Source organism: Hemicordylus capensis, chromosome 1 (assembly GCF_027244095.1).
Source record: "Hemicordylus capensis ecotype Gifberg chromosome 1, rHemCap1.1.pri, whole genome shotgun sequence".
NCBI lineage: Eukaryota > Metazoa > Chordata > Lepidosauria > Squamata > Cordylidae > Hemicordylus > Hemicordylus capensis.
This window is the reverse complement of record NC_069657.1, coordinates 394,094,141-394,119,042: the sequence shown is the minus strand read 5'-3', so window position 1 is coordinate 394,119,042 and position 24,902 is coordinate 394,094,141. Positions and strand designations below refer to the sequence as shown.

The window sequence follows — 24,902 nt, the reverse complement described above, 5'->3', positions numbered from 1 at the left end:
ACCCAAATATATTTCTAATAACTTGGCCTAATTTCCCTAAATACCTACCTGGAGGTGGTAATGGGCTGGATGAGGGAGAACAAACTGAAGCTGAATCCAAACAAGACAGAGGTACTCATTGTGGAAGGTCAAGACTTAGGAAGTGGTTTATATTTGCCTGTTCTGGACAGGGTTGCACTCCCCTGGAAAGAGCAGATCTGTAGTCTGCGAGTGCCTCTTGACCCAAACCTCTCCCTAATTTCTCAGGTTGAGGCAATAGCCAGTAGTGCTTTCTAACAGTTTCAGCTGATTTGCCAGCTATGTCCATTTCTGGAGATAAATGACCTTAAAACAGTGGTGCATATGCTGGTAACATCCAGGCTTGATTACTGCAATGCTCCCTACAGGCTGCCTTTGTACGTAGTTCCAAAAGTTAGTACAGAATGCAGCAGCCAGGTTGGTCTCTGTGACTGCCCGAAGAGATCATATTACACCCATTTTGAAAGAACTACACCGGCTGCCAATAAGCTTCCAGGTGAAATACAAAGTGCTGGCCATTACCTAGAAAGCCATAAATGACTTGGGTCCAAGGTATTTAAGAGAATGCCTTCTTCCTCATCAAGCCCACCGCCTGTTAAGATAGTCTGGGGAGACCCGGCTGCAGTTGCTACTGGCTCAATTGGTGGCAACTCGAAACCGGGCCTTTTCTAGAGTTGTTCCAGGACTCTGGAATGCACTTCCTAATGAAATTAGAGTTTCCCTTCTCTGAATGTTTTTAAGAAGGACCTAAAAGCATACCTGTTTAGTCAGGCTTTTTAGTTTATAGTTTTAAAGCTTCAGTTTTTAGGGTTTTATTGTATTTAAATTGTTTTAAGTCAATGTTTTAATGGACTTAGATTGCGAACCGCCCAGGGACTTTTTGTATGGGGCTATTGTATGGGGCTATTTCAAATATTATACAAATGTACTCACTAAATAAATAAATAAATAAAATTAAACAGAAATAGAAACGTGGGCATGGGAGAAGGCAGCATAGGAACATAGGAAGCTGCCATATACTAAGTCAGACCACTGGTCTATCTAGCTCAGTATTGTCTACACAGACTGGCAGCGGCTTCTCCAAGGTTGCAGGCAGGAATCTCTCTCAGCCCTATCTTGGCGAAGCCAGGGAGGGAACTTGAAACCTTCTGCTCTTCCCAGAGTGGCTCCATCCCCTAAGGGGAATATCTTACAGTGATCGCACATCAAGTCTCCCATTCATATGCAACCAGGGCAGATCCTGCTTAGCTATGGGGACAAGTCATGCTTGCTACCACAAGACCAGCTCTCCTCTCATGCATTTCTGCACCTCATGGACATTACATGGAACCAGGTTTAACGGTGGTTTCACATTATTTCTGAACCAGTCCTGTGTGTCTATGGCAATAAGCAAGAGCAGGGGTTCTCAGATGTGGGTCCTGGATGTTACTGGACTACATCTCCCATTATCTGCAGCCTCCATGACCTTTGGATGTTGGGGATGATGAGCGTCATATTTCAACTTCTGTGGACCCAAGTTTGAGAAAAGCTGAGCCTGAGAAATTCTGTTTTACCTTATTAAAAAGGCTTAGTCTGATCTCTAAGCAGAGGTGTGGCTCAGAAGTAGATTAAATATCAGCTCACACACAGACTCACTTCAGGATATTTCATTGAAATAGAAATGGCACTGTCCACCTCACAAGATTGTTGTAAAGATGAATAAGGACTGCAAAGTACTTGGTGTACTGAAATGCACAATAATTGGATTAATAAATCAGTGTTAAGTTGATCAAAGTCAATGGACTTAAACAATGTCCACTTAAACAAAACCATTTTGAGAAGCCTTGGCCTGAAAAGTGGTATTACAAACAAATCAAATAATAATAAAATAATTAAACTTGCATGGAAGCATTATGAAATCAGAACATCTAGTTCCACTGAAGGTCGGTGATGCTGGTAAATACCCCAATAACTGCGAAATTATAGAGTTCTAAGTGTTGGGATAACCATACTATGTAGCTTGTTAAAAGTTGATGTTTGCATAGTCAAGAAAGAAAAGACAAAAAGGAAAAAAAGAGAGAAGATAGGATTCGTAGTCAAATAGATTCACCTCTAGGATTTGGCCCCCTAAATATTTGGCACTAAATACTGAAACTTTCAACTCATGTGAATTCACTGAAAATGACTAGATGCCCTGGAACAATCTGAACTTGAATTAGCCAAAGGTTTGGCCTGTCAACATATTGTGTTTTGAGAACATATGTACAGAACCCCCCCGCCCCCCAAAGGGGGGGGGCAAAAAAAAGACAAAGGGGCATAGATAATGCAAACAACATAACTCACATGTTCTACAACTATAGGAGGGCAGGAGAAAGGCTGCCCCTTCTCAAGGAGGCCACAGAGTAGCTGTGTAAGTTAGTAAAGTATCTAAGGAGCACATTATGCTTCTTTAGAGGTCGGCACTAAGTCTTGGTCACCAACACATCCCCCAGGGTAGCTGTAACTGTGCTAGTTTGCAGAAAGCCATTACAGATATATCTTCTTGCCTTGCCCTGACTTTAAGATATACATTAGCAGGATGAACAAGGAATATATTCAAGAGGTCTTCCTAACAGAATCTGCTTTATTCACTGGAGGTCAAGTCACATGATCAAAAGCCATCCGTGGCCATAAGACAGCTTCAGTGGACATTAAACTGGATGTGGAGCCAAAGTAATCATCAAATTGGTCCATCACACAACCAACCAGTCCCATATGTAGTTCACAGTGAGGCATCCTTTCCACACACCTGTAATTAGGAGCTAAACATCAATCTGGTTGAATGATAGATCAAGAAGACTACTTAGTAGTGAGGCCAATTGTAATGTGTGCAAAGCAAGGGGTCACAGGAACTCATCACAAAATGATTCTTACACTATAAATTACCTTAACTTAAGGAATAGTATCCATTTTTTCCAAGTCAGTCCTAGTCCCATATTTTGAAAAGGATCATTTTAAAAGAAACTCAAATTAATAAATATTTGGCCTATATTAGTTTCTGAATATATATCGCTCTAATTTTTATTTATCTTCATGCAACATTACTAATTCAAAAATAAATGTGGCTAGTTTTATTCAACGCAGAATCTGAACATGGAGTGCTTCAGCTCAAAATGAAAGTAATTATTAGACCTTGTACCAAGCAAAACACAAATACGTTATGCACAAAAAAGCTACATTAATTCAGCAGGTCTAACCTACACATAACTCTGCAGCCATAAATGTAGTTTTCCCAGTCCCTGTTGCCATTAGATTTGGATCAATCTGAGATGCAAAATAAGCTGAAAGTAGATCTCCAAAGCTTAAAAGGATGTTGTAGAGCTCTACTTATAAAAATAATAATTAAATGGATAGAACTCACATCTTGAAAGACAATGGATTTAAAACATATCATCAATTCAGAAGGATGTGTCAGCCCTTCAAAATGCTACCTGCTGTGTCGAAATTCAAATTATGTTGAAATGTGTTGGTATGAAAATCCAATTCAATATGCCTGCACAGGATATGATTTGTAGAATAATAAAGAAGTTTTAATGTTTTGAAATAAGTTCAGTAAATTTGATGCTCTATGCAGTCAAATGGATCATAACTGTGTTTTCCATTATATTCTTCTGATGCTTGTCCATAGACACTTCCCAACTACTGTCCCCATACACAAGCACAAACTGACTACTTTAAAAGGCAAACATTTTGGAATAAAAATTTTCACAACACTCCACACAGCCATCTGTATATACCCACCTATGTTCTGTTCACCAATAGCGTGTTGGCAATGCATTTGTTTATGCACATGCGGCAAGCCTTCTGCTTTTCTTTGCTGTTGCATTAATGTCAAGCATGTTAAAAAAGGACAATTTGAAGCGGCTGATTTTAGAAGCACTTGCAGAAACCATGCAAAGACTGAGACACAAAACTGTGAAACCAACATTTAGAGATACTTCACATAAGCAGTGAGATGACAAAAAGGTGTTGTTGATTTTCATAATTCAAATATTCTCAGTATTTTAATACTAATCCTATAAGATCTGGTTTCTGTATGGGTCACAAAAGTGGAATCAAACTAAGATTTACCCTTGTTTAAACATCTGAATGAGAGAAGCGATTCACAGAACCATGTAGCTTGAAGGGAACTAGTCACCTGGTACAGTTCCTAGCTGTAAGGACAGGATTCTTTACACAACAAACAAGACCCACACTCAGACACCTGAGACCAGTTCCCATAATAAATAATGCAATCAAGTACTTGTGGAGTTAACCTTATTTTTTCCCCCGTGTTTTATGTAAGAACTTTACATAGTAAGAATGTACAAAAGAAAACAGAAGACATGCACATATAGAGAGCTACATCATAAGATCCTTGTCCGCTCTCACCTTCTCGCACAGGCACCTCGGGCTCACTTTTCTGTGAGATGGTCAGTGCCTCCACTGGCTCTTCCTTTGCTGGGAGAGGTGGAGGAGAAGTACCTTTAGCAACATGTTGAGTAATCTGGGTCTTGCCAATGACAGGTGGCTGAACTCTAACTGAAGGTTGATGATATAGCTTGTTTTTGTGAGAGCCAGAAACTGTATAGCCCATTCCACCAGGGCAGATTTCCTTAAAAGCAGCTAGATTTGGGATGGGAAAACATTTAAGAGTCTAAAAGTGCAATATTTTTGACACACTGGAAAATATTATGAAGAAAATCTCTGACATCAAGAACATTTGTTACAATTATCTAGTCTATATTTAACCAAAATCACAGAATACATGTGAACACTGTTGCATATATACGGTAGGGATGTGCAGAACTGGTTCAATTGTGAACCAGACGGCTGTGAACTGGGCTGATTAGAGCGGTTCAACCACAAACTGCTTTGAACTGGTTCATCAAACTGACGAGCCCAGCTGATCAGTTTGATACCTATGGTTCGGTCCGAATTCAGTTTTAATTTAGACTGAATTATGCCAAATGGTCTGTGCACACCCTAATATACTGTAACCTTGAGGCTTAATGTATTGCCTGTAGGAAAATGCTTAGATTTTAGACTAAATACTTCACTCAGATTTTTAAATATACCATGATAGTAATGTTGTTTTGCAGAACTTAAATGACTCAGTGTATTGTTTAAAGTATATTGAGTTTCCATCTACGTTTTGCTGCCATTACTGTAGTACTAATAACTAGAATTCATTACTTCTGCAGGCTCCACTGAATAAATTAATAACTTAATATAAAGTAACCCAAGACCAAGTCCACTAATTTTGCTTTACATTTTGTCCTTCAAGAGATCGTATATAGATATGGCAGGGACTGTTACAGTAGGATTTTAGAAGTTGCCTGGGCTTTTTGAGAAGAATGTAGGGCCAAAGTACATGTTTCGCAGGGTATCACATAATACAGGAACATAGGAAGCTGCCTTTTACCAAGCCAGACCACTAATCCAACTAGCTCAGTATTGTCTACACTGACTGTAGTAAACAGCACAGAAGAGATGAGTGGGGAAGGAAGGCTCAACCCTTACCCTGCTGGCCATTTTCTGTCTCAAAACTGCCACTATCAAGCTGCTTTCCTCCCCACCCCCACAAGGAGAAAAGATATGTGAATCTCTATCTTTCCACCTGCAAGAAGAAAAGCAATTTAAGTGAGCAATTTTGAGAATAAAAACAGTTGACAGTGAAAGGGTTAAAAACTCCCCCTCTACTTCCTATGAAAGGAGTGCTGTGTTGTTGCCTGGGAGCATTTAAATCATTTTTCAGCTGTCCCTTTGTGCTACACCAGGGCTGTCTAATGGGATGTGCAGGAGTCCTGCAAGTCATAATGCTGACAAAGGGTACCAATATATACTGTATATACACATTCACAATTGCTGACCTGAAGGCCACATTTAGAAACTGTCCACCTGAATGGCAATAGAAATAGTTCAGTTACAAAACAGCTAGGTGGCAACTCTTATCTCTCACATATCTAACTTCTCACAACACCTTAGTGTCTCAGTTTCTGTCTTTCTGACCTATCCTCACACTATGGCCTAGATCAGACAAAATACTACTGATCATTTCCTACATACAATGGGGAACAAGACTGCATCTGCCAGTGCCTCTTCTGCTTCACATCAACATTTCAGTATAATGTTCAGAAGAGCCTATGTGCATAAAATCCAATGCACACAGACCTTAGAAGTATGATCAATATTCCACCTACATTCTAGGAATCTATGCAGTTACATGTCTAAGTGCATTAGATTGTACATGCATATATTAAACTGCTATGTTCATGGACATCTGGTGGTGTTGGTGGGAGAGCAGGCATGCCCAATGGTCAGGAAGGCATGATCTCACTCTCCAGCTGTATATCACAACAAGATCAGGGAAGGTGTATTCTGACCTAGTTTGGAAACAATGGGCTGGTTTAGATAACCAAGTACGGTTGTTAGGTCCTGAATGCATCACTAACTCTCCTGTGCCCAGGTACTACTCTCCCTCAGCATACATGCTGGAGAATCCTGCTTTGCTTGAACAATGTTTTCTGCTAAGTGGAGCCGTTGTTAAATGTGGTTTACAAACCACAGTCATATCACAATCTGAAACTGGGACTCAGCTCTGGTTTCAGATCATGGTTGATTGTGATTTGTAAACCATGGTTAAACAACAGCTCTGAGTTTTGACAACACATAGAGCTGTTGTTTAAGCAAAGCAACATCACAGCTGACATCACACCTATCTATCACAACTGAAGAAGAAGGGGAAAGAGAGGAGTGAAAATGTTGGTTTGGGAGATCAAAGGCCTGTTCCATGGTATGGTTCAGTTGTCTGATCTGGCCCACTGAATCTATAGTTAGCAGAGCACATCTTCAATATATGCTGCATCTGTGGTTAAACATACAAATGTTATTTTAAAAGGATCTTCTTTGCGACAATTAATACAAATTGAGTTTGTGTGTGTTTGCTTAATGGAAGTAATAGAACTGAGGAAAATTACAACAGGTGTAGCACACAAACTCAATTGGTACTACTAGTGGTGTACAAATGCGTTATGATGTAGCAGTAATTATAGTAGAGCAATACAATAGCTGTAGTACAATATATTGGATATTTAGACAGACTACTGAGAGTTGACAGGGCAATTTTGTTTTTGTATCTGAACCTATTTCATATTTAGAACCTTTCCCTCTTTTCATTTCAGTTAATGCTTTATCAGCCTTGATTCCATCTTTGGTGCCTTATGCCCATTCTTTATGATGCTAAGGCCAGGATCCAATCTTGCCCAAAATTTCAAAAAAAAATTGGGTAAGACCCACAAACTTCACCACATAGGAAATTGTTTCACATGTTTTAAGAAAATCAGTCTTTCAATCAGTAACACTTGGACATTTTGAAAAGATTCATTTCATATCCTAACAGTGACATCAATGGTTTGTGGTTTTCTGCATTAAAAAAAACAGCAGCTGCATGTACTTCACATTTTATTCATACTTATTATATGATATGAGCCATGCATCAAGAAACATCACATAAAAATATTTTTTTCATTAATTTAAAAGCTGGTTATTGTACAGCAGAGGAAAAACGTACCTGTGTTTATTTAAGCAACTGCTTAATTTTTTAAATAAAGAACAGATACAAGAACATTACACTGTAAGAAATGATGCTGAATACATTAGATTATAGGGATGTGCATGAAATGGATTTTGCATTTTGTTTCAAGCTCGAAACAAAATGCAGACAGCTGAACCATTTTGTCAAATCAGTGGTCGACCCTCAATGTTTTGAAACTCAAAACATTTCGAGTGTTTTGGCCATAGAGAACAATGAGGAAACTCAAAACACCCCATTGTTCCCCATGGGTAGCTCCTAGGGACACCAAAATGGGTTGGGTGTTAGGGAATTATGGGTGCTACCTACCACCCAATCCACAAAAGAAATGGGCAAGCAGGTGATTTTAATCACATTTTAACCTTCTTCCCCAACCCCCAAAAAGCCAATCAGAAGCCAGTGCCAGAAAACTGATCAGCATGGGGAAAACAGGCCTCTAAATGGCACTCGAAACATCAAAACATTTCAAATTGAAATTGGGTTGTTTTGTTCTGAGCTCGAAACGGCCCATTTCAAGTCGAAACATTTTGCACATCCCTATTAGATTATGATATATGGAGTGTACAGTGTGTCAGTGCAAGTATATGTGTTTTCTGGGAACCTCTTACCTGTTCCTGGAATGGGACATTTCTCACAGTGGGGGCCCCAGGCCTTGCCAACACTGCAACAGCAGAGCTGCTTGCTGAGCTGAACAGAGAGAGGGTGCATACACTGCTTTCCTGCACTGACAAACCGGTAGCAGGGCCCTTTCTCTTCAGTGACCATGGGATTATCAGCTGCAGCAAAAAGGGAAGGAGGACGCTAGAGTTTACATGAGAAACAAAACAGAGAAACACCCATAGGAGTTCCACCATCAGATAAAAATGGGAAAAGGATCAAATGGATATGCAACATCATTAGGGAAACAAGGATGCTGATGTCTCAGGACCAAAACACTTCTTATTCATCATGGATCATGTCTGTAAACTAATGCAACACAAAAGAAGCTAAGCCCATTTTTTTTAGGAATAAAAGCCAGTGTCCAAATTAGAGGCTGCCATGCTCCAACAACACAGAATTAGAAGATAGCCTTCTTTCCCATGCAGAAGCACGAAAGCAGAAGCTTAAAGCAGGTGAACAGCAAAAATACAGAACATGGACAGATCACACACTCACTCTAACACTCCAGGTACGACACTGTATCATACGAGACTGAAAAACAGCACTTTGATATACCCAGTGTTCATTTTAAGTCAATGAGACATTTACATTTTTTAAAGATATTACTAGTCAATAAGGATTTTACAATGAATAAAGCTCTACTTGAATGCAAGTCAATGGTTTTTCAAAAATGTATCAACCCAGTTGCCATTCCCTCGCCCACTGCTCCTCCTTGTTCATGGTCTTCTCAAACTCTTGTGATAAAATACCCTACTGAAACCTAAATTCCTTGAATAAACAGAATCAGTCATAGTTTTTAAGCACAACTCATATCAAGATGTCCCACAGAGATAGCATGAGGTTATAGATCTTCTGCGGTTATTTACAAGATACAAAACTGGCATGGGAGGAGAGGAAGTTTTAACTACGGCAAACAGAAAACAAATCATTTCAAGGATGTGGCTGCAGATCCTGTGGCCCACAAGCTGGATTTTGCGCTCCAGCTATGATTGGAGACCCACCAGGGACTTGATAACCTTTCTGGTTTTGCTGTCTCTCTGGGACACCAAAAACAAGATGACAAGCACCTGCAAGTCACAATACATGGCTAATGGGCTGCATTTTGTTCACTGGGTCACAAGTTGAGCAGCCTGGCATGTTCATGTTTATAACAAGAAAAAGCTTTTGCTATGGCCCAGATCCAAAGTTTCCACAAAGATCGAGAATATTTTTACAGGCTTCAGTAGGATTTTCAGTAAGGTTGTTTTTTGTTTTAATTTAAAACTGTGAGTCAAAATTTCAGTATTGCTGAAAACCGCTTTTAAGAGCTATAGGAAATCAACGTGCACAGGTCTTTTTTAAACAAACAGAGGTTGCATAGCAGCAGTGATTGGTGGATTTCTTCCATATACCGTTATATAATTGTAATTATATAAGATGCAAAAACAAAAACAAAAAAACCCTAATAACTCTCTTCTTTCATCTGATAAAGAAAAGACCATTAGAATACATTTACAATTTCAGAAATGGAAATAAAACCCAGAAACAATAAGGTTTTCATTGTTTATAGTCCAGGATTGCTTAAACATAAAACAATTATTAGAACATTTATTGTTGTTGTGATTAATTATCAGTATTATTCTGCAGCAATAAGAGCTTGAACAGGATCCACCCCCGCAACCCCATTAGTTGCAACAAAAACACAAAAACACAAGGCCACAAACTTGGAACATAAGTCTGGAACAATTTATTGCAGGCAGAGCCTAACTTTGTGTTATGGACCACATGAGCCATTTTAACTGTTTAAATGCAGCTCGTGGAGCAACATAAGTAACGGAATAATAATAAAATTAAGAAGTGAGAATGTATGTGGGTGCAAGGTAAACTATCTGGAATAAGAGAACCTGGGAACATAAAGACATGGTATCACAATCTACCGAACTCATTCAGAGGCAACAGTCTTGGAACTTCAGTTTGGAATGAAAGAGGAAGTCGTTGGGATGATGGTGTCTGTTCATATGATGCTGTGCATATGAGGATTTTGGTATACAATTATTAGGGTTAGAAACTATGGCTACTCCTGACTTGCGATCTAGGCTGAAACAAGATATAAATGGTTCTAGTCAGGTCTGGTCCATAGCCACCTATTTATTGAGTGTGGAAGTGGGCAGATAATATAAAGTTAGGTGGTCTAATAGGTTAGCTAATGTACACTAGATTGTTTTAAATCTTCTAACTGGTTTCAAATAAACTAACAAACATACAGACTCCATCACTTCTGGCATTCTGTCAAACCATTACATTTCATCAATTTCACTTCTAGATGTGGGCAAAGAAGAGGGATACCAACTAAAAGAGGCCAATATGCAACAATATGGAAGAAAATTACAGAAACAGGTGAATTCATAAATCAAATTCTCCAAGTTTTTGGTATAATGTTGTGAAATTTAAAACCTTATCCTACTGGTGTTGGAAGCCAGATGGGAACAACCTTATTTGCATCACTGCCAAAAAAATACCTAGTGAGAAAATGCACTAAAATGGCACACAATAAAACCAGCATCTCTGACTGTCTGTGCAATTATCAGTATATTATATTATATTTCTATTGTGAGAAATTGCAGGCGACACCTACCATCAACAATTTTAGATTCTCATTTTCAAGCATATAACTGCTACATTGTTGGGTCAGCTTGTGACACTTGAGGGTCAACTTGTGAATTTTGTTGGGTCAGCATTATTGGGTCAGCTTTTAAATTTTTAGTCCTTTGATAATTAATCATACTTTCTGTTCTTTTTGTTTTGCTTGATGCTCATTTTGTTTCTAACATGCAATTCACACAATAAAATATTTACATTTCTTTACGTCTCTGGGCAGTGTACAGCAAAAACAATACACATTAAACAAAATTAAAATGATTGAAACATTAAAATAATTTAAAATCCGACGTTAGAGGTCTCAAAACTATAAATCTAATTAAAAGCCTGGGTGAAAAAATATGTCTTCAGAGCCTTTTAAAAAATTGCCAAGAGATGGGGATGCTCTTATCTCAACAGAAGGTACATTCTAAAGCCCAGGGGCAGTAATGAGAAGGCCAGTCCCCAAGTAGCCACCAGGCACTTTTATATACAGCAGGCTTTACTGCGAGTTTACTGGAAGGCTTTACTGCAAACTCAAAGTTGTCCCAAAACCCCCCGACGCAAATAGTGGATTTTTTAGTGGATTTCTTTTACATAAATCGGGCTACACTCTAACACGCAGTGAAAAACCCAAATTGTGTGTGAACTGCTCCCCGATAACTCTCAGGGACTTCGGGGTAAATCTGGAGGATATGTCCAGGGATGATACATACTCCCTCCATTCCATCTCCAGTTACCACCAGTACGTCTGGTGGTGACTCGTAATTGGGCCTCTTCTGTAGCTGCTCTTGGCCTATGCAATGCACTCCTGGCAGATATCCGCAGTTTAGGCTTGCTGTCGGCCTTTGAGAAAGCCCTAAAAACCTTGGCCTGGCCTTCTAAGTTTTGTAAATTGTTCTTTAAAGTATTTTAATTTGTTTTAAATTGTTTTTAATGGTTTTTGAATTATTTTTATATTGTTTTTAGCACTGTTTTAAATGGTGTGTGTTTTTATGTCTTTTTAAATTTGTTGTACACCACCCAGAGCCTTTGGATGGGGCGGTTTATAAATGTAAATAATAAACAAACAAATAATTTCAGAGGAGATGTGAGTTAAAGGGCTTTAATAGCCCTGTGTGAAAAACTACCTGACGAGCCGGTGGCAACCGTAAAGGAACCTCTCCAGATGATCTGAATGGGCGATGGGGCTCATGACGAAGATGTTCTCTTAAATACCCAGGACCTAAGCTGTTTAGGGCTTTATAGGTTACTAGCTGAACCAGCGAACAGCATCTGCGCCGCTAGTCTTTCCTCGCCACTTCCCCCCTTCCCTTCCCCCCTAGTCCACTCCCTGGCATTTTCGTCTGCTGGCCGCCTCCTCTGCCAGGGCCCGCCTCCTCCTCCTCACCCACCGCCACCGCTCTCCGCCCCTCCCAGCCCCCACACCTGTCACCAACAGCCCCAGTTGCTGCGCCAGCCTCTGCCCAGCCATTTTCAGGAGCCCACAGCTGCCGCCCGCCCGCCCAACCAGGCTCCTGTCAGCAGTGCAACTCAGCCTCTCGCTGCCTCCTCTCCTCTCGCCACCCTCGGTAGTTGCCCCCAGCCGCTGGAGCGGCACCCCATCCTCAGCCTCCCCTTACGGGCTCCTCCAACCACCAACCAACATTTTCCTCAGTCTCAAACTCTCGCAGCGTGTCACGAGAGTTCCGCCGCCAAATCCTGGGCATGCATGCTGGCCAAGAGAATTAAATATATAGATAACCAGCATCTTGTATTTTGCCCGGAAATGAATCGGCAGCCAGTGTAGCTCTTTCAACACAGGAATAATACAGTCTCTCCAAGATAACCCAGAGGCCAACCTGACTGCCTAATTCTATACCAACTGCAGTTTCCAGACTATGTACAAACGCAGCCCCACATAAAGCATAACTGCAGTAGTCCAGTCTAGAGGTTATCAGCATATGTACCACTGTTCTGAGGTCGTTCATCTCAAAAAACTGACACAGCTGGCAAAGAACCTCTGGCCACAACCTCAACCAGGGAGAGGTTCAGATCCAGAAGCACTCCCAGATTGCATACCTGTTCCTTCCGGAAGAGTGTGACCCCATGCAGAACTGAGAGATCACAATCGTCTCCCGAGTTCCGACCGCACACAATAAATACCTCCGTCTTATCCATATTCAGCTTCAGTTTGTTATCCCTCATCCATCACCGCCTCCAGGCAGGCATTTAGGGATGTTATGCCTTTTCCTGATGAGGTTGACATGGAGAAATAGATTGGAGTGTCATCAACATATTGATAACACCCTGCACTAAATCTCCTGATGATCTCTCCCAGCGGCTTCATGGAGATGTTAAACAACATCGGAGACAATATGGAGCCTTGAGGGATACCATACAAAAGTTCAGATTTTGAAGAACAGTCTCCAAGAAACACCATCTGGAATCTGCCCTAAGAATTTGCTAAGAATAAGTAGAAATATGCTGCTTAACCTACGGATTAGAAACTCATCCTCACTCGGTACTAAGCATATGTCAAGTTTCATATTCAGGATCTTTCATATAAGAGCTTCCCCATCTCTGACAACTTTTAAAAAGGCAGTTATGACACATTTGTTAACACAGGCTTTTAATTATATTTAGTTTTTAACAGTTGTAACATTGTGCTAAATTGTTGTAATATGTAATGTTTTAATTTGTATTATTTTTATTGTAAACCACCTAGAGACATTAGTTTTGGGCTGTATACAAATATGTTAAATAAATAAATATTCCTAACACATAACTATGATGCAACCTATTCCCAGTAATGAGTGATAGCTAATTCACTCAATACAATTTTTCTCCCCACAAGAACTGACAGGTGAATATTTGTGTTGACCAAAGCAACATACACACTGATCAAAGCTGTGGCTGTGAAAAAAGTGCCACTATAATTATAGAAAGCACTGCTCTATCTATCAGTGTTCCCAAATATATTTACCCATGCTAGCAAGTATCTGAAGAAAACTGGGACAATGTATGGGGAAGTGATTCACACATATGAAAGGGGAAGTGATTCACACATATGAAAGGGGAAGTGATTCACACATATACTGTGTGAATCATCCTTAAGTTTTAATTATGTTCAAAAGTGCATGATTGCTAAAAAGACTATGATGTAAAGCAGTGATTCTCAAACTTGGGTCCTCAGGTGTTATTGGACTTCAACTCCCATAATCCCCAACCAAAGGCCACTGAGGCTGGGGATTATGGGAGTTGAAGTCCAATAACACCTGAGGACCCAAGTTTGAGAATCCCTGATGTAAAGCTTTATTTACACCTCCTGGAATGAGTTGACAGGCATACTGGAGGCACTCAGAATGGAAACAAAGAGAATGATCCTCAGGAAATATTGCATTTTCTCAAACAAAGAAGGCCAAACTAATAACTACAATGCCTTAGTTTCTTGAGTCAGACCCTGCTGAAAAACCTTATTTGGCTAAATAAAGTATATTATACAATTAATTTCACTATTGACAAGCTAAAGAAATGTCATAGCTTTTCTGCAAACACTGTGCCACTGTGAATTAAAGTTCTCTTCCTTGTGTCTTGTTGGGACATATGCTCTCTGAATCATATGTCAGGTAATCCGAATTTAAAACTACAATTTATCATTACATCACATGCTTAAGAGAATAGTAAATGGTTAATTAAAAGTTTTCATAATTTGATAGAAGAACTACAAGAACATTTTGGGAACAGTGAAAATTTGAATCCATTACAAACTGTGGTGGTGGGAGAAACAAACAACTGATAATTACGGATCATTTCTGTTACTTACGGATGCATCTTGAAAGAGTAGGGTCTGGCACAAATCCCATTTTGCAGGTACATCTATAGCTGCCCAGGGTATTCAAACACTCACCATTAGGGCATACCCCTTGCAGCTGGCATTCATTAATGTCTGAAAGAGAACATAATCTGTGTCAGTTTAAAAAATGTGAGAAGTACCATATAAACAGCTTGCCATTTTATCTGTTCTTAGTCATTAAGCTAGACTGTCTTCTAGAATCAGTTCTCAGAGCTGATTGCCATGTTTCTTTTCTTCTCTTAAAATACATGTATGGTATTACCCAGAATATGACCAAAGATCTATTTGTAACATATGTTTGGATCAGATGAGAACCTATAGGCCAAATTACATGTTACATTAAGCCTGTCACTAAGGCTGAATATGGACAGAACACAGAAATGAGGATCCAATGGACTCATGGTTCCGCCCCCACCCCCGCCACGTGCTTATCTGTCCGAATTTGGTTGTGAGCACTGGCCTCCTACCTGCAGTGTGAGAGACTGCAGAGAGGAGGGGGAACTAGCTGCCAGACTTCCTCCTTTGATTGATGGACAGCCACAGCAGCCAATCAGGATGGAGAGAGGGACGAGCTTCCTTCCCTCAACTCCGGTCCCAGGGAAGGCTGCCTCCACCGCTGAATTCAGACTTAATGGAGGCAGCTGCAAACTTGAGGTCCAAGCAGCAAGCCTCAATTCAAACCAAGAGTTCGAATTGGAGTTTGGTGAGTGAATCCTTGGGTTGAGTTAGGGTTTGAACTGCAGTTTCCCACATTTGGATGTTCAGGTTTAGGGACTTCTGGTGGCTATGCCTCTGGTTCCCTGTTATGTCTGAATCCGTCCTAAGAGGAGGACTTAAAACAGGAGGTGGACCAGAATAGTAATTTTAGGGATGCAGTTTTCACAGGAGGAAAAGGTGTTAATATCCCTCTCCATGGCCCTGAGCCAGACTAGATTGCCCACAAATAAGAACATAAGAACAGTCCTGCTGAATCAGGCCCAAGGTCTATCTAGTCCAGCATCCTGTTTCACACAGTGTCCACCAGATGTCACTGGGAAGCCCGCAGGCAGGAGCGGAGGGCATGCCCTCTCTCCTGTTGTTACTCCCCTGCAACTGGTACTCAGAAGCAGGGGAGTAACACCTTTGAGGCTGGAGGTAGCCTATATCCCTCTGACAAGGAGCCGTTGGGAAGAGACGTGGGGCCAAATGGCAGGCTCTGGGAGACACCGATGCCCTGCCGGGGGCGGGGGGACAGAAGGACTGCTCCTGGCTCACCCTCCGGCAGCTCTCCCTTGGCTGCATGGTGGCAGAAATTTAAATAAATTTTTAAAAGAAAAATACATGGAGGTTCAAGTCGGGGGAGGGGAGCAGAATGGCCCTGCGGGCCAAGAAAAAAGGCCTCGTGAGCCACATGCGGCCCATAGGCCTTATGTTGTACAGGCTTGATCTAAACCCTTCATAAAGCCATCCAGGTTGTTGGCCGTCACCACATCTTGTGGCAGAGAATTCCATAGTTGATTATGCATTGTGTGAAAAAGTACTTCATTTTGTTGGTCCTAAATTTCTTGGCAATCAATTTCATGGGATGACCTCTGGTTCTAGTGTTATGTGAGAGGGGGGAAAATTTATCTCTATCAACTTTCTCCATACCATGCATAATTTTATAGACCTCTATCATGTCTCCCCACAGTCGTCTTTTTTCTAAACTAAAACTAAAAAGCCCCAGTATTGTAGCCTTGCCTCATAAGGAAGGTGCTCTAGATGAGTGGGTGGTTGTTGTTGTTGTTTTTTTGGGGGGGGGTTACAAAAGAAAGGCAGGATACGTCCTGTTTCATCATACTGATGTGCTTAACATAATGTGTAATTTGGTCCTGTGACTTGTGAATGACAGACAAGCTTTCAAGGGCTTTCTCATTCATGGCGCCAAACCTCAGCTTTAAAGGAAAGTAGTACAGGAGCCAAGTTGGGGAGTCATTTGTGGGACATTAATCCCACACTTACAAAAAAAACACCCCACCCCTAACTTTAAACATGCATATTCATTCTAATTAGCAGCCTATGTACAATTAATATTTCTTCACAGAAAGTCTTGTACTGTGATGCTGGAAAAAACACGATTTTCTTGCTTGCTGGAAATTGCAACCTTTCCCTCAAAAAGCAGATTTTTAAAAAAATAGAAAATGAAACCCATCCACATTTTAAACTCCATGCAGGGCCCAGGACATCTTCTCCCACCCCTCTGAGGCTTCTAGGAGAGCTGGGAGCAGGGAGGTTAAAACATCTTAATCCCCCATCTCCTGCAAGATCAGCCTTTGTCCTGGTCACGGCTTAGTGCTTCCACAATTGGGCCAGAGATTCCTGGTCATCAGCTTGCTCTGTTTTCATAGTATAGGATGATATCATTTTTATGTATAGTGTGAATCTAGTGCATTAGTTATCTCTTCCAGCATAGAGCATCAGGGACTTCAGTTTTGTGGGGCTTCACGAGGGCATATTGACATACAACAGAGGAATACTACCACTACAACTTAGCGTAATGCTTTATTTAAAGTACTTCATGTGCATTATCCCAGTGATCTTTAGAGCAAACGCTTAAAACAGGTCAGTATTATTACACTCATACCGCAGATATGTGGCTCAAAAGAAAGTCAATTCCCTAAAGCCTCCAATGATGATATTTGAAACAGTGGTTTTATACTCCGCAGCTCAGCCTCTTAGCCATTTTTATACTAGCTCTTAAAAACATCAGCACTAAGGCTGTTATCTTTCATTTTCCATGCATGTATGTGCACTCAGTGTAGCTACAGTAGATTTTGTGGTAGGCATATACAAAATGCTTTTTACCATCTAGTTTGAATGACTAATTTCCACAGCTGGCTAATCTTTCTTCTTCTGTTTTGCATTACACTCGTAAAGATGAGTGTACCCAAAGCCTGATAGTCAGTTCCAAAGCATGAGCTTGAGGGTTGGTAGAATGAGATGCATCAAAGATTTGGCAAAGTAATTTTTTTTCCTGGAAAGCAATTGATTCAGAAGTGCTTTCAACAGCAATTCTCTCAAACTAGGAAATGATACAACACATATCTCTAGTGCTATGCTGGGATCATTAAACAGTGGGTGGCCTCTAATAAAATACACCCATCCAATGGGACATTTTTTTGAATATAGCTGGAGATTATTTTCAAAGCAGCATTTAGCAAATAATCTATGATATGAGGAAACAAAAATGCAAACAGCTTCTTAGCAGGTAACCTTAGCAACTTGACTCAGGCCCGTCAACCTGAGACTTATGACCATCTATCTCCTTAGACTACTTCAAATGCTTATCCATGTTAAAAAAAATCCTTTTTCCATAGTGGAAGGGTATGTGTGTTTCCCCATGCTCATCATATAACATGTGAAATGGGCAAGTCTTTGCCAGTCAGTGATCTCTCCCCTCACCCCCCCCTTTAAAAAGTGCAGGAGAGTTATAATTTATTTTTTTATTTATAATAAATAATATAATTTATAATATAATAATATTTCTATACCACTTTGAGGCAAAAGGTCTCAAAGTGCTTTACATCAAAAAAGAATTATACGATGGTTTCAGGTCCCAAAGGGGTTCATCATTTAAAGATAAACCCAAGCACCATATCAGCAACAGCCACGGGAGAGAAGCTGTGTTGGGATGAATAGATAGTTGCTGTTGCCTTGTTAAATAGTGTAGAAGCAAATCATCACTTTAAAATGCACTCCTTAACTACAGGAACAGAGTATTTTCCCCAAGGAACGTCTGAACTGTGTCAGTGTCTCAAGAAGTTAATAAGGAACAACATAACTCTAAGTGATCAGTTGGTTTGGTCAAAGTAGCATATGATCTCCTGCAAAATTATGGGGGGCGATGATGATGAAAACCATACCTACAATTTTGCAGGTAAGCAGGGGTCTGAAATACTGAACTCCCAAAGAGATCACAAAGAAGAGTACTAACACCACTAGAAAGGTTAGACCTTCACTTCAAATGGGAAGAAGAAACCAGACAGGTCCAACTGCAGTAAGGATATATATATATATATATATATATATATATATATATATATATATATATATATATTATTGTTTTCCAGAATGTGGACTCCAAGATAGGATGCATTCAGATGTGTTTGGGAGTTTCCACATATTGCCAATAAAAACTGCTCCACTGGATCAGACCAAGAGCCATCTAATCCAGCCCTCTACCTCCAACAATAGTGAGCCAGGTGCCTCAGGAAATTCATAAGCAGAGCTTTATGAAGACCATCATTTCCTGTTTGACTCCAGCATTTCCCAATTCATGGGTTGGTAAGTCTGGCTCTCCAGCTGTTGTTGAACTACAACTTCCATGCTCCTTAGCCACAATAATTTGAACATGAAGATTCTATTCTTAGTTGTTATGGCTAACAAAACAACTCAGGTTCTTTTACCTAGTCCTTATAATCCATCTCCATTTGGTTCACCCTTCCATCAATCCACCCTAACACATCCCAAATAGACAACTTCTGCCATAAGAGTCGAATAGGAACATAGGAAGAAGCCATATACCAAGTCAGACCATAGGTCTATCTAGCTCAGTATTGTCTTCACAGACTGGCAGAGATTTCTCCAAGGTTGCAGGCAGGAATCTCTCTCAGCCGTATCTTGGAGATGCCAGAGAGGGAACTTGGAACCTTCTGCTCTTCCCAGAGTGGCTCCGCCCCTGAGGGGAATATTTTACAGTGCTCACACTTCTAGTCTCCCATTCATATGCAACCAGGGCAGATATCATGACAACAAATGGTTAGCAGGGCAAGATACACAGCAACATAGACAGCTCTAATGAAGTGCACTAAGTGGACTGAATTAGACAGGTAGGATGAATATCAGTGGACTGAATTAGACAGGTAGGAAATCAGTCTGTGCACCACCATCCAAATCTGGCTGACTGAATTAGTCAGCATGTAGCAAGTTCAGCTAATCCAATGAAATCCACATGTGGACAAGACTACATCTGGCAACAAGTTCTTTTCAAAATCATCCAATTTATCTGTACCACTAAACTTTTGGTATCAAAAGATAACTTTCTCAGTTACAAGGAGAAATAAAAACTTCAACCAGATTGGCTTATCATGGAGGTATTTTACATGCTGTGCTTCTGTACCATTAGAGGGAATGTGGACAGCATTTTGCCAACAGAAGCATAATTTAGCAAATGTTTAATGAGTGTGCATCAGGAGTGGCTTCTGGGTGAACTCATCAGGAAATCACTGTATTGAAATTAAGTCCAGTATTACACAATTCTACCTGGGGATTGAACAGGAACAAATGACAAATTATTAACAAACCTTAATTTTTTTTATTTTTTGCAGGGGATAAAGATGAACATTTAGAATGATTGTTGCTTCAGCACTTTGGGCAAAAAGCCCTGTAAGTTTCCTATCCAATGCACACTAATTCAACCTGTGGTTAGTGGCCACCTACCTAACACATATCCGGCGGCCACCCGCAGTCCTGTCCAGCTGTGTAAATTATACCGATATCAACCTATTAAGGGAGCTGGAAATGGAATCTGGATTAAGATGAAGGTTGTGTTTAAAATAGTTTAACTTTTAAATCTTTTCATTAGCTTTATTGTCCATCTTTATCAAATGAAATCACATAAATTTAACTGTTTAAAAGCTTTTTTTGAAGGTGTTGGATACAGGAAAGAAGTGACATACAATTATAACAGGACAGTACTGCACTTTAGAAAAACCAAGATCACTCTGCCCCCCCCCCTAAAAAAAAAGAGAGCAAGAGAGAACTTTCATATCAATAAACTGCTACTTACTATTCAAATTCAGTCTGAATATGTTCATGTCTGTATGGAAAACCAAGATGGTGTAGTGGCTACCACACTGCATGTAAACCAGGGGTTACCCACATTCAAATTCTCACTCAGCTGTGAAGCTCACTGGGTGATCATGGGCCAATCCGTGTCCTTCAATCTAATCTATCTCAATGGGTTGTTGGGAAGATTGGGGGGAGGGGCTGTATATGTTACTCTGAGTTCCTTGTAACACAATAAAGTAAAATAAGTCATGCCCCCTCCCATCTTTGAAATGGCTCCCAGAAGAGCTTCACAAGTCTCCGTCCCTTGCAAGTTTTAAAAAGATCTTGAAAACCCCCTTCTCCCGAAAGATGTTTTAAATCTGGCTTTAAACAGTTTCCCAATTTAAATCATTTTAGACTTTATGACATTGCTTTTAATTTTTGTTACTGCTCTTTGACATGCAGATGAAGCTGAGAAGGACTCCTGCCTACAACCTTGGAGAAGCGGTTGCCAGTCTGTGTAGACAATATTGAGCTAGATGGACCAATGGTCTGACTTGGTAGAAGGCAGCTTCCTATGTTCCATCTGTAGCTAACTATGAATCCCAAATATATCCCTGAAGACACATTCCTCAGCTCTTAGGGACATTTTTTCAGAAGTCACCATCAGCAGAGGGAAGAGAAACTGAAGAAAAGCAACAAATAACAAAGAACCTGGTGGGGCCGTAAATACTGACACATCTATTGCATGGTTTTCCCTGAAGTGGCTACATCTGGAAAGCTTCACATGGCATGAATGGAGGCAAGCACTACTTTAGCAATAGGAAATGTTTCAAGGAGTTATCTGGATCACAGATACTGTAAGAATCTATAAGAAGGTAAGAGTAATATTTTTATTTATTAGAACTGTTTGTTCTTATTTATTCATCAAAGACTCCTGAGAAAACTTAGCAGTCATGGGGTCAGGGGACAACTACATGTGTGGATTGCTAACTGGCTGAAGAACAGGAAACAGAGAGTAGGTATAAATGGAGAGTTTTCACAACGGAGGGAAGTAAGAAGTGGGGTCCCTCAGGCATCTGTACTGGGACTGGTGCTTTTTAATTTATTTATAAATGATCTAGAAGTTGGGGTAAGCAGCAAGGTGGCCAAATCTGCAGATGATACCAAACTATTTCGGGTAGTGAAATTCAAAACAGATTGTGAGGAGCTCCAAAAGGATCTCTCCAAACTGGGTGAGTGCATGACAAAATGGTAAATGTGGTTCAGTTTTGGCAAGTGTAAAGTGATGCACATTGGGACGAAAACCCCCAACTTCAAGTATATGCTGATGGGATCTGAGCTGTCGGTGTCATTAACTAGGAGAGGGATCAAGGGGTTGTGGTGGACAGCTCGTTGAAAGTGTCGACTCAATGTGCAACAGCTGTGAAAAAGGCCAATTCCATTCTAGGGATCATTAGGAAAGGGATTGAAAATAAAACTGCTAATATTATAATGCCCTTATACAAAACTATGGTGCGGCCACACCTAGAGTACTGCGTACAATTCTGGTCACCACATCTAAAAAAGGCCATTGTAGAAGTGGAAAAGGTGAAGAAGAGGGCAACCAAGATGATCAAGGGTCTGGAGCACCTCTCTTATGAGGCAAGGCTACAACACCTGGGGATTTTTTAGTTTAAAAAAAAGATGACTGCGGGGAGAAATGACAGAGGTCTATAAAATCATGCATGGTGTGGAGAAAGTGGATAGAGAGAAATTCTTCTCCCTCTCACATAAAACTAGAACCAGGGTCATCCCATGAAATTAATGGCTAGGAAATTTAGGAACAACGCACGGAAGTACTTTTTCACACAACGCATAATCAACTTGTGGAATTCTCTGCCACGAGATGTGGTGACAGCCAATAACCTGGATGGCTTTAAGAGGGGTTTGGGTAACTTCATGGAGGAGAGGTGTATCAATGGCTACTACCTGGAGGGCTATAGGCCACCTCCAGCCTCAGACAGGATGCCTCTGAGTAGCAGATGCAGGGGAGTAACAGCAGGAAAGAGGGCATGCCCTCAACTCCTGCCTGTAGGCTTCCAGTGGCATCTGGTGGGCCACTGTGTGAAACAGGAAGCTGGACTAGATGGGCTTTGGGCCTGATCCAGCAGGGCTGTTCTTATTACACCATAAAAAGAATAAAACCTGGGGAATATAAATTGAGCAATGGAGATTAATGATAGTGATAATTGTTAGAGCCACCTGAATTCTTTTTTACAGAGCCATTGCTTTTAAGATGCACACATATAACACAGGAAAAGTTTTGATTATCTTGTTTGAATGTAGATCTTTCAATTGCCTTTACTGAATTTTTAGGCAATGAAGTTATGTTCAGATTCACTTTCAACTGATTATTTGTAATGGAATTGGAATAGCTTTTTCTATTAGGATGCAAGTCCTGTGGTATAATAACAGAACTTCATTCCCAATCCCTTTGGTATAACTCGGGCACACAGGAAATTAGAAAGAGTTAGGCAAAGAGTTACCACACCCTTGTAACTATAGCTTCAGTCAACATACACAGAATAAATTATGTGCATGTACTATAGGAAATGAAATTTTCATTAGACAACACCCAGCCACAAAATTTCACTGTAAGAGACATCAGTTACAGTGCCTACTATAATGAGTAACGTATGTGTCATCTCCTTAATAATCAACCTTTCCTAAATAAAAGCCACATACACACACACACACACACACACACACACTATCACACGTTTTCAAACTTTCATACATCTGCATTTATTCTTTTGAAATTTTGTTTTCTAATGGATCTGTATTTTGAATTTTATTTTATTATGACAATGAGCAGTTTTGAGGTCTGTGAGTGGCAAAAATAATAATTTTAAAATGTATGATTGACAGAATAAATGAATATATTTAACCAATAAGCTGTCCTAATTTTTTTAAACCTCAGCAGTTAAGTCAGCAAATCACAATTCCAGTAAGACAGAATCAACCTGGGCTTAACATTGACTAAAATGAACTTACGACTGAATCATTTTCCTGTCCTCCTTCACTGGCCTACATACCTAGGTAAGTATTCATTTCCCTGATGCACAAAATAATTATTATGCCACATTTAATTTTCAATACTCAGTATAAGAATTGAGAGGGGGAAAGTAACACAGAAGAGATTCTACCTTTGACCACCCTTACTTATAAGCTGTTAGATGCTGCCAGAGAATTTAGCAACACACTGTGATGCAAAGCAATTCTTAGTATATTATTTAAGGAAACATACTGGCCCCAGGTTTTTTCTACTTATTTGGAATGCAGATTAATGACTATATTATTTTGAACAAAGATTCAAAGCAAAAATTAATGACATTTAGAGTGTGAAATAACGTTTCTGCTGTTAATAAATCATCATCATCATGGCTGACATACTATACTGTGTAACAGTATGCCAACCAGTAAGATTGCATGCATGCAAGTTGCACAGCTGTAAAATTTGCACAAATTTTATGTCACACAAGAGTAAACACACTGGGAATAATGTGCTCGTGTAACATCACTTGCACAAATTTTGTATTTGTGCAACTTGCATGCATGCAGTTACTAGACTAACATACCACTGCGTGATGCACACAATATGTGAGATAACAATAATAATACAAATAAAACTAATAATAACCTTTTCCTTTGCAGTTTCGGACCAAACTATAGTTACATTTACATCTGCACCAATGTTAATGCTAAACAAAGTTAGCTCAAACCACAGATTGCAAACCTATTTCTAACCATGATTTCAAATCTGATGGTTTAAACGTCAGAAAGTGTTATGACTGCACAAAGTGTTCACTTCTCCACAACTTCCTTGTAGGAACACAGGAAGCTGCCATATACCGAGTCAGAACATTGGTCTATCTAGCTCAGTGTAGTCAGAAACTGTATGTTCTGTTAAGGAAGTTATGCACGTGGCACCAGTTAATCTCTGGTCATTCATGACATGTAGCAAACTGTACCTTAACAGAACATACATTGTGCTTTTGTCAGTAATTTCTGTGACAAAAAGGGCTGGATACCACCTTTCTTTAGGGCCCAGAACTAAACCTACCAATTTTGTTAGAATTTTTTTCCTTGTAATCCTTTTTAATATTTTTGTTAACATACAGCTAAAATGACAATCTTAGCAATGACATCATTCTCCCAGTGCTGGCAAAGATGGTTCCATGGAATTTCTTTTTTAAGACTCAATGTGCATGGAAGGAAAAATCCCCAAGCATTAAATCAGTGTTTCAAAGAATACTGTTCCAGTCTGAAGATTTGTGTCACAACGAGCAGCAATTCCAAAGAAGAGCAATTAGGGGGAAATTATGTCTACAGATACTGTCTAATATCACATGT

The 24,902-nt window shown here is 40.0% G+C and overlaps 1 protein-coding gene and 1 long non-coding RNA gene across 8 annotated transcripts in view; one reads left to right on the top strand and one right to left on the bottom strand.

The window, feature by feature from the left end:
- Positions 1–24,902, bottom strand: part of LTBP1 (latent transforming growth factor beta binding protein 1) — a 348,387-nt gene that overhangs the window by 141,291 nt on the left and 182,194 nt on the right. For 5 of the 7 annotated variants that reach the window (XM_053303824.1, XM_053303841.1, XM_053303830.1 and 2 more), the window contains 3 exons: positions 14,691–14,813; positions 8,218–8,385; positions 4,408–4,641 (listed from right to left, as the gene is read on the bottom strand). In XM_053303824.1, coding sequence (XP_053159799.1) covers positions 4,408–4,641; positions 8,218–8,385; positions 14,691–14,813 — 525 coding nt within the window. The remainder of the gene's footprint in view (positions 1–4,407; positions 4,642–8,217; positions 8,386–14,690; positions 14,814–24,902) is intronic. The other 2 variants (XM_053303859.1, XM_053303867.1) reach the window with 1 other exon arrangement.
- LOC128348185 (uncharacterized) lies at positions 15,348–23,930 on the top strand. The gene is made up of 4 exons (XR_008317987.1): positions 15,348–15,423; positions 20,066–20,123; positions 20,973–21,385; positions 23,470–23,930. It is a non-coding gene; the product is annotated as an uncharacterized LOC128348185 (long non-coding RNA).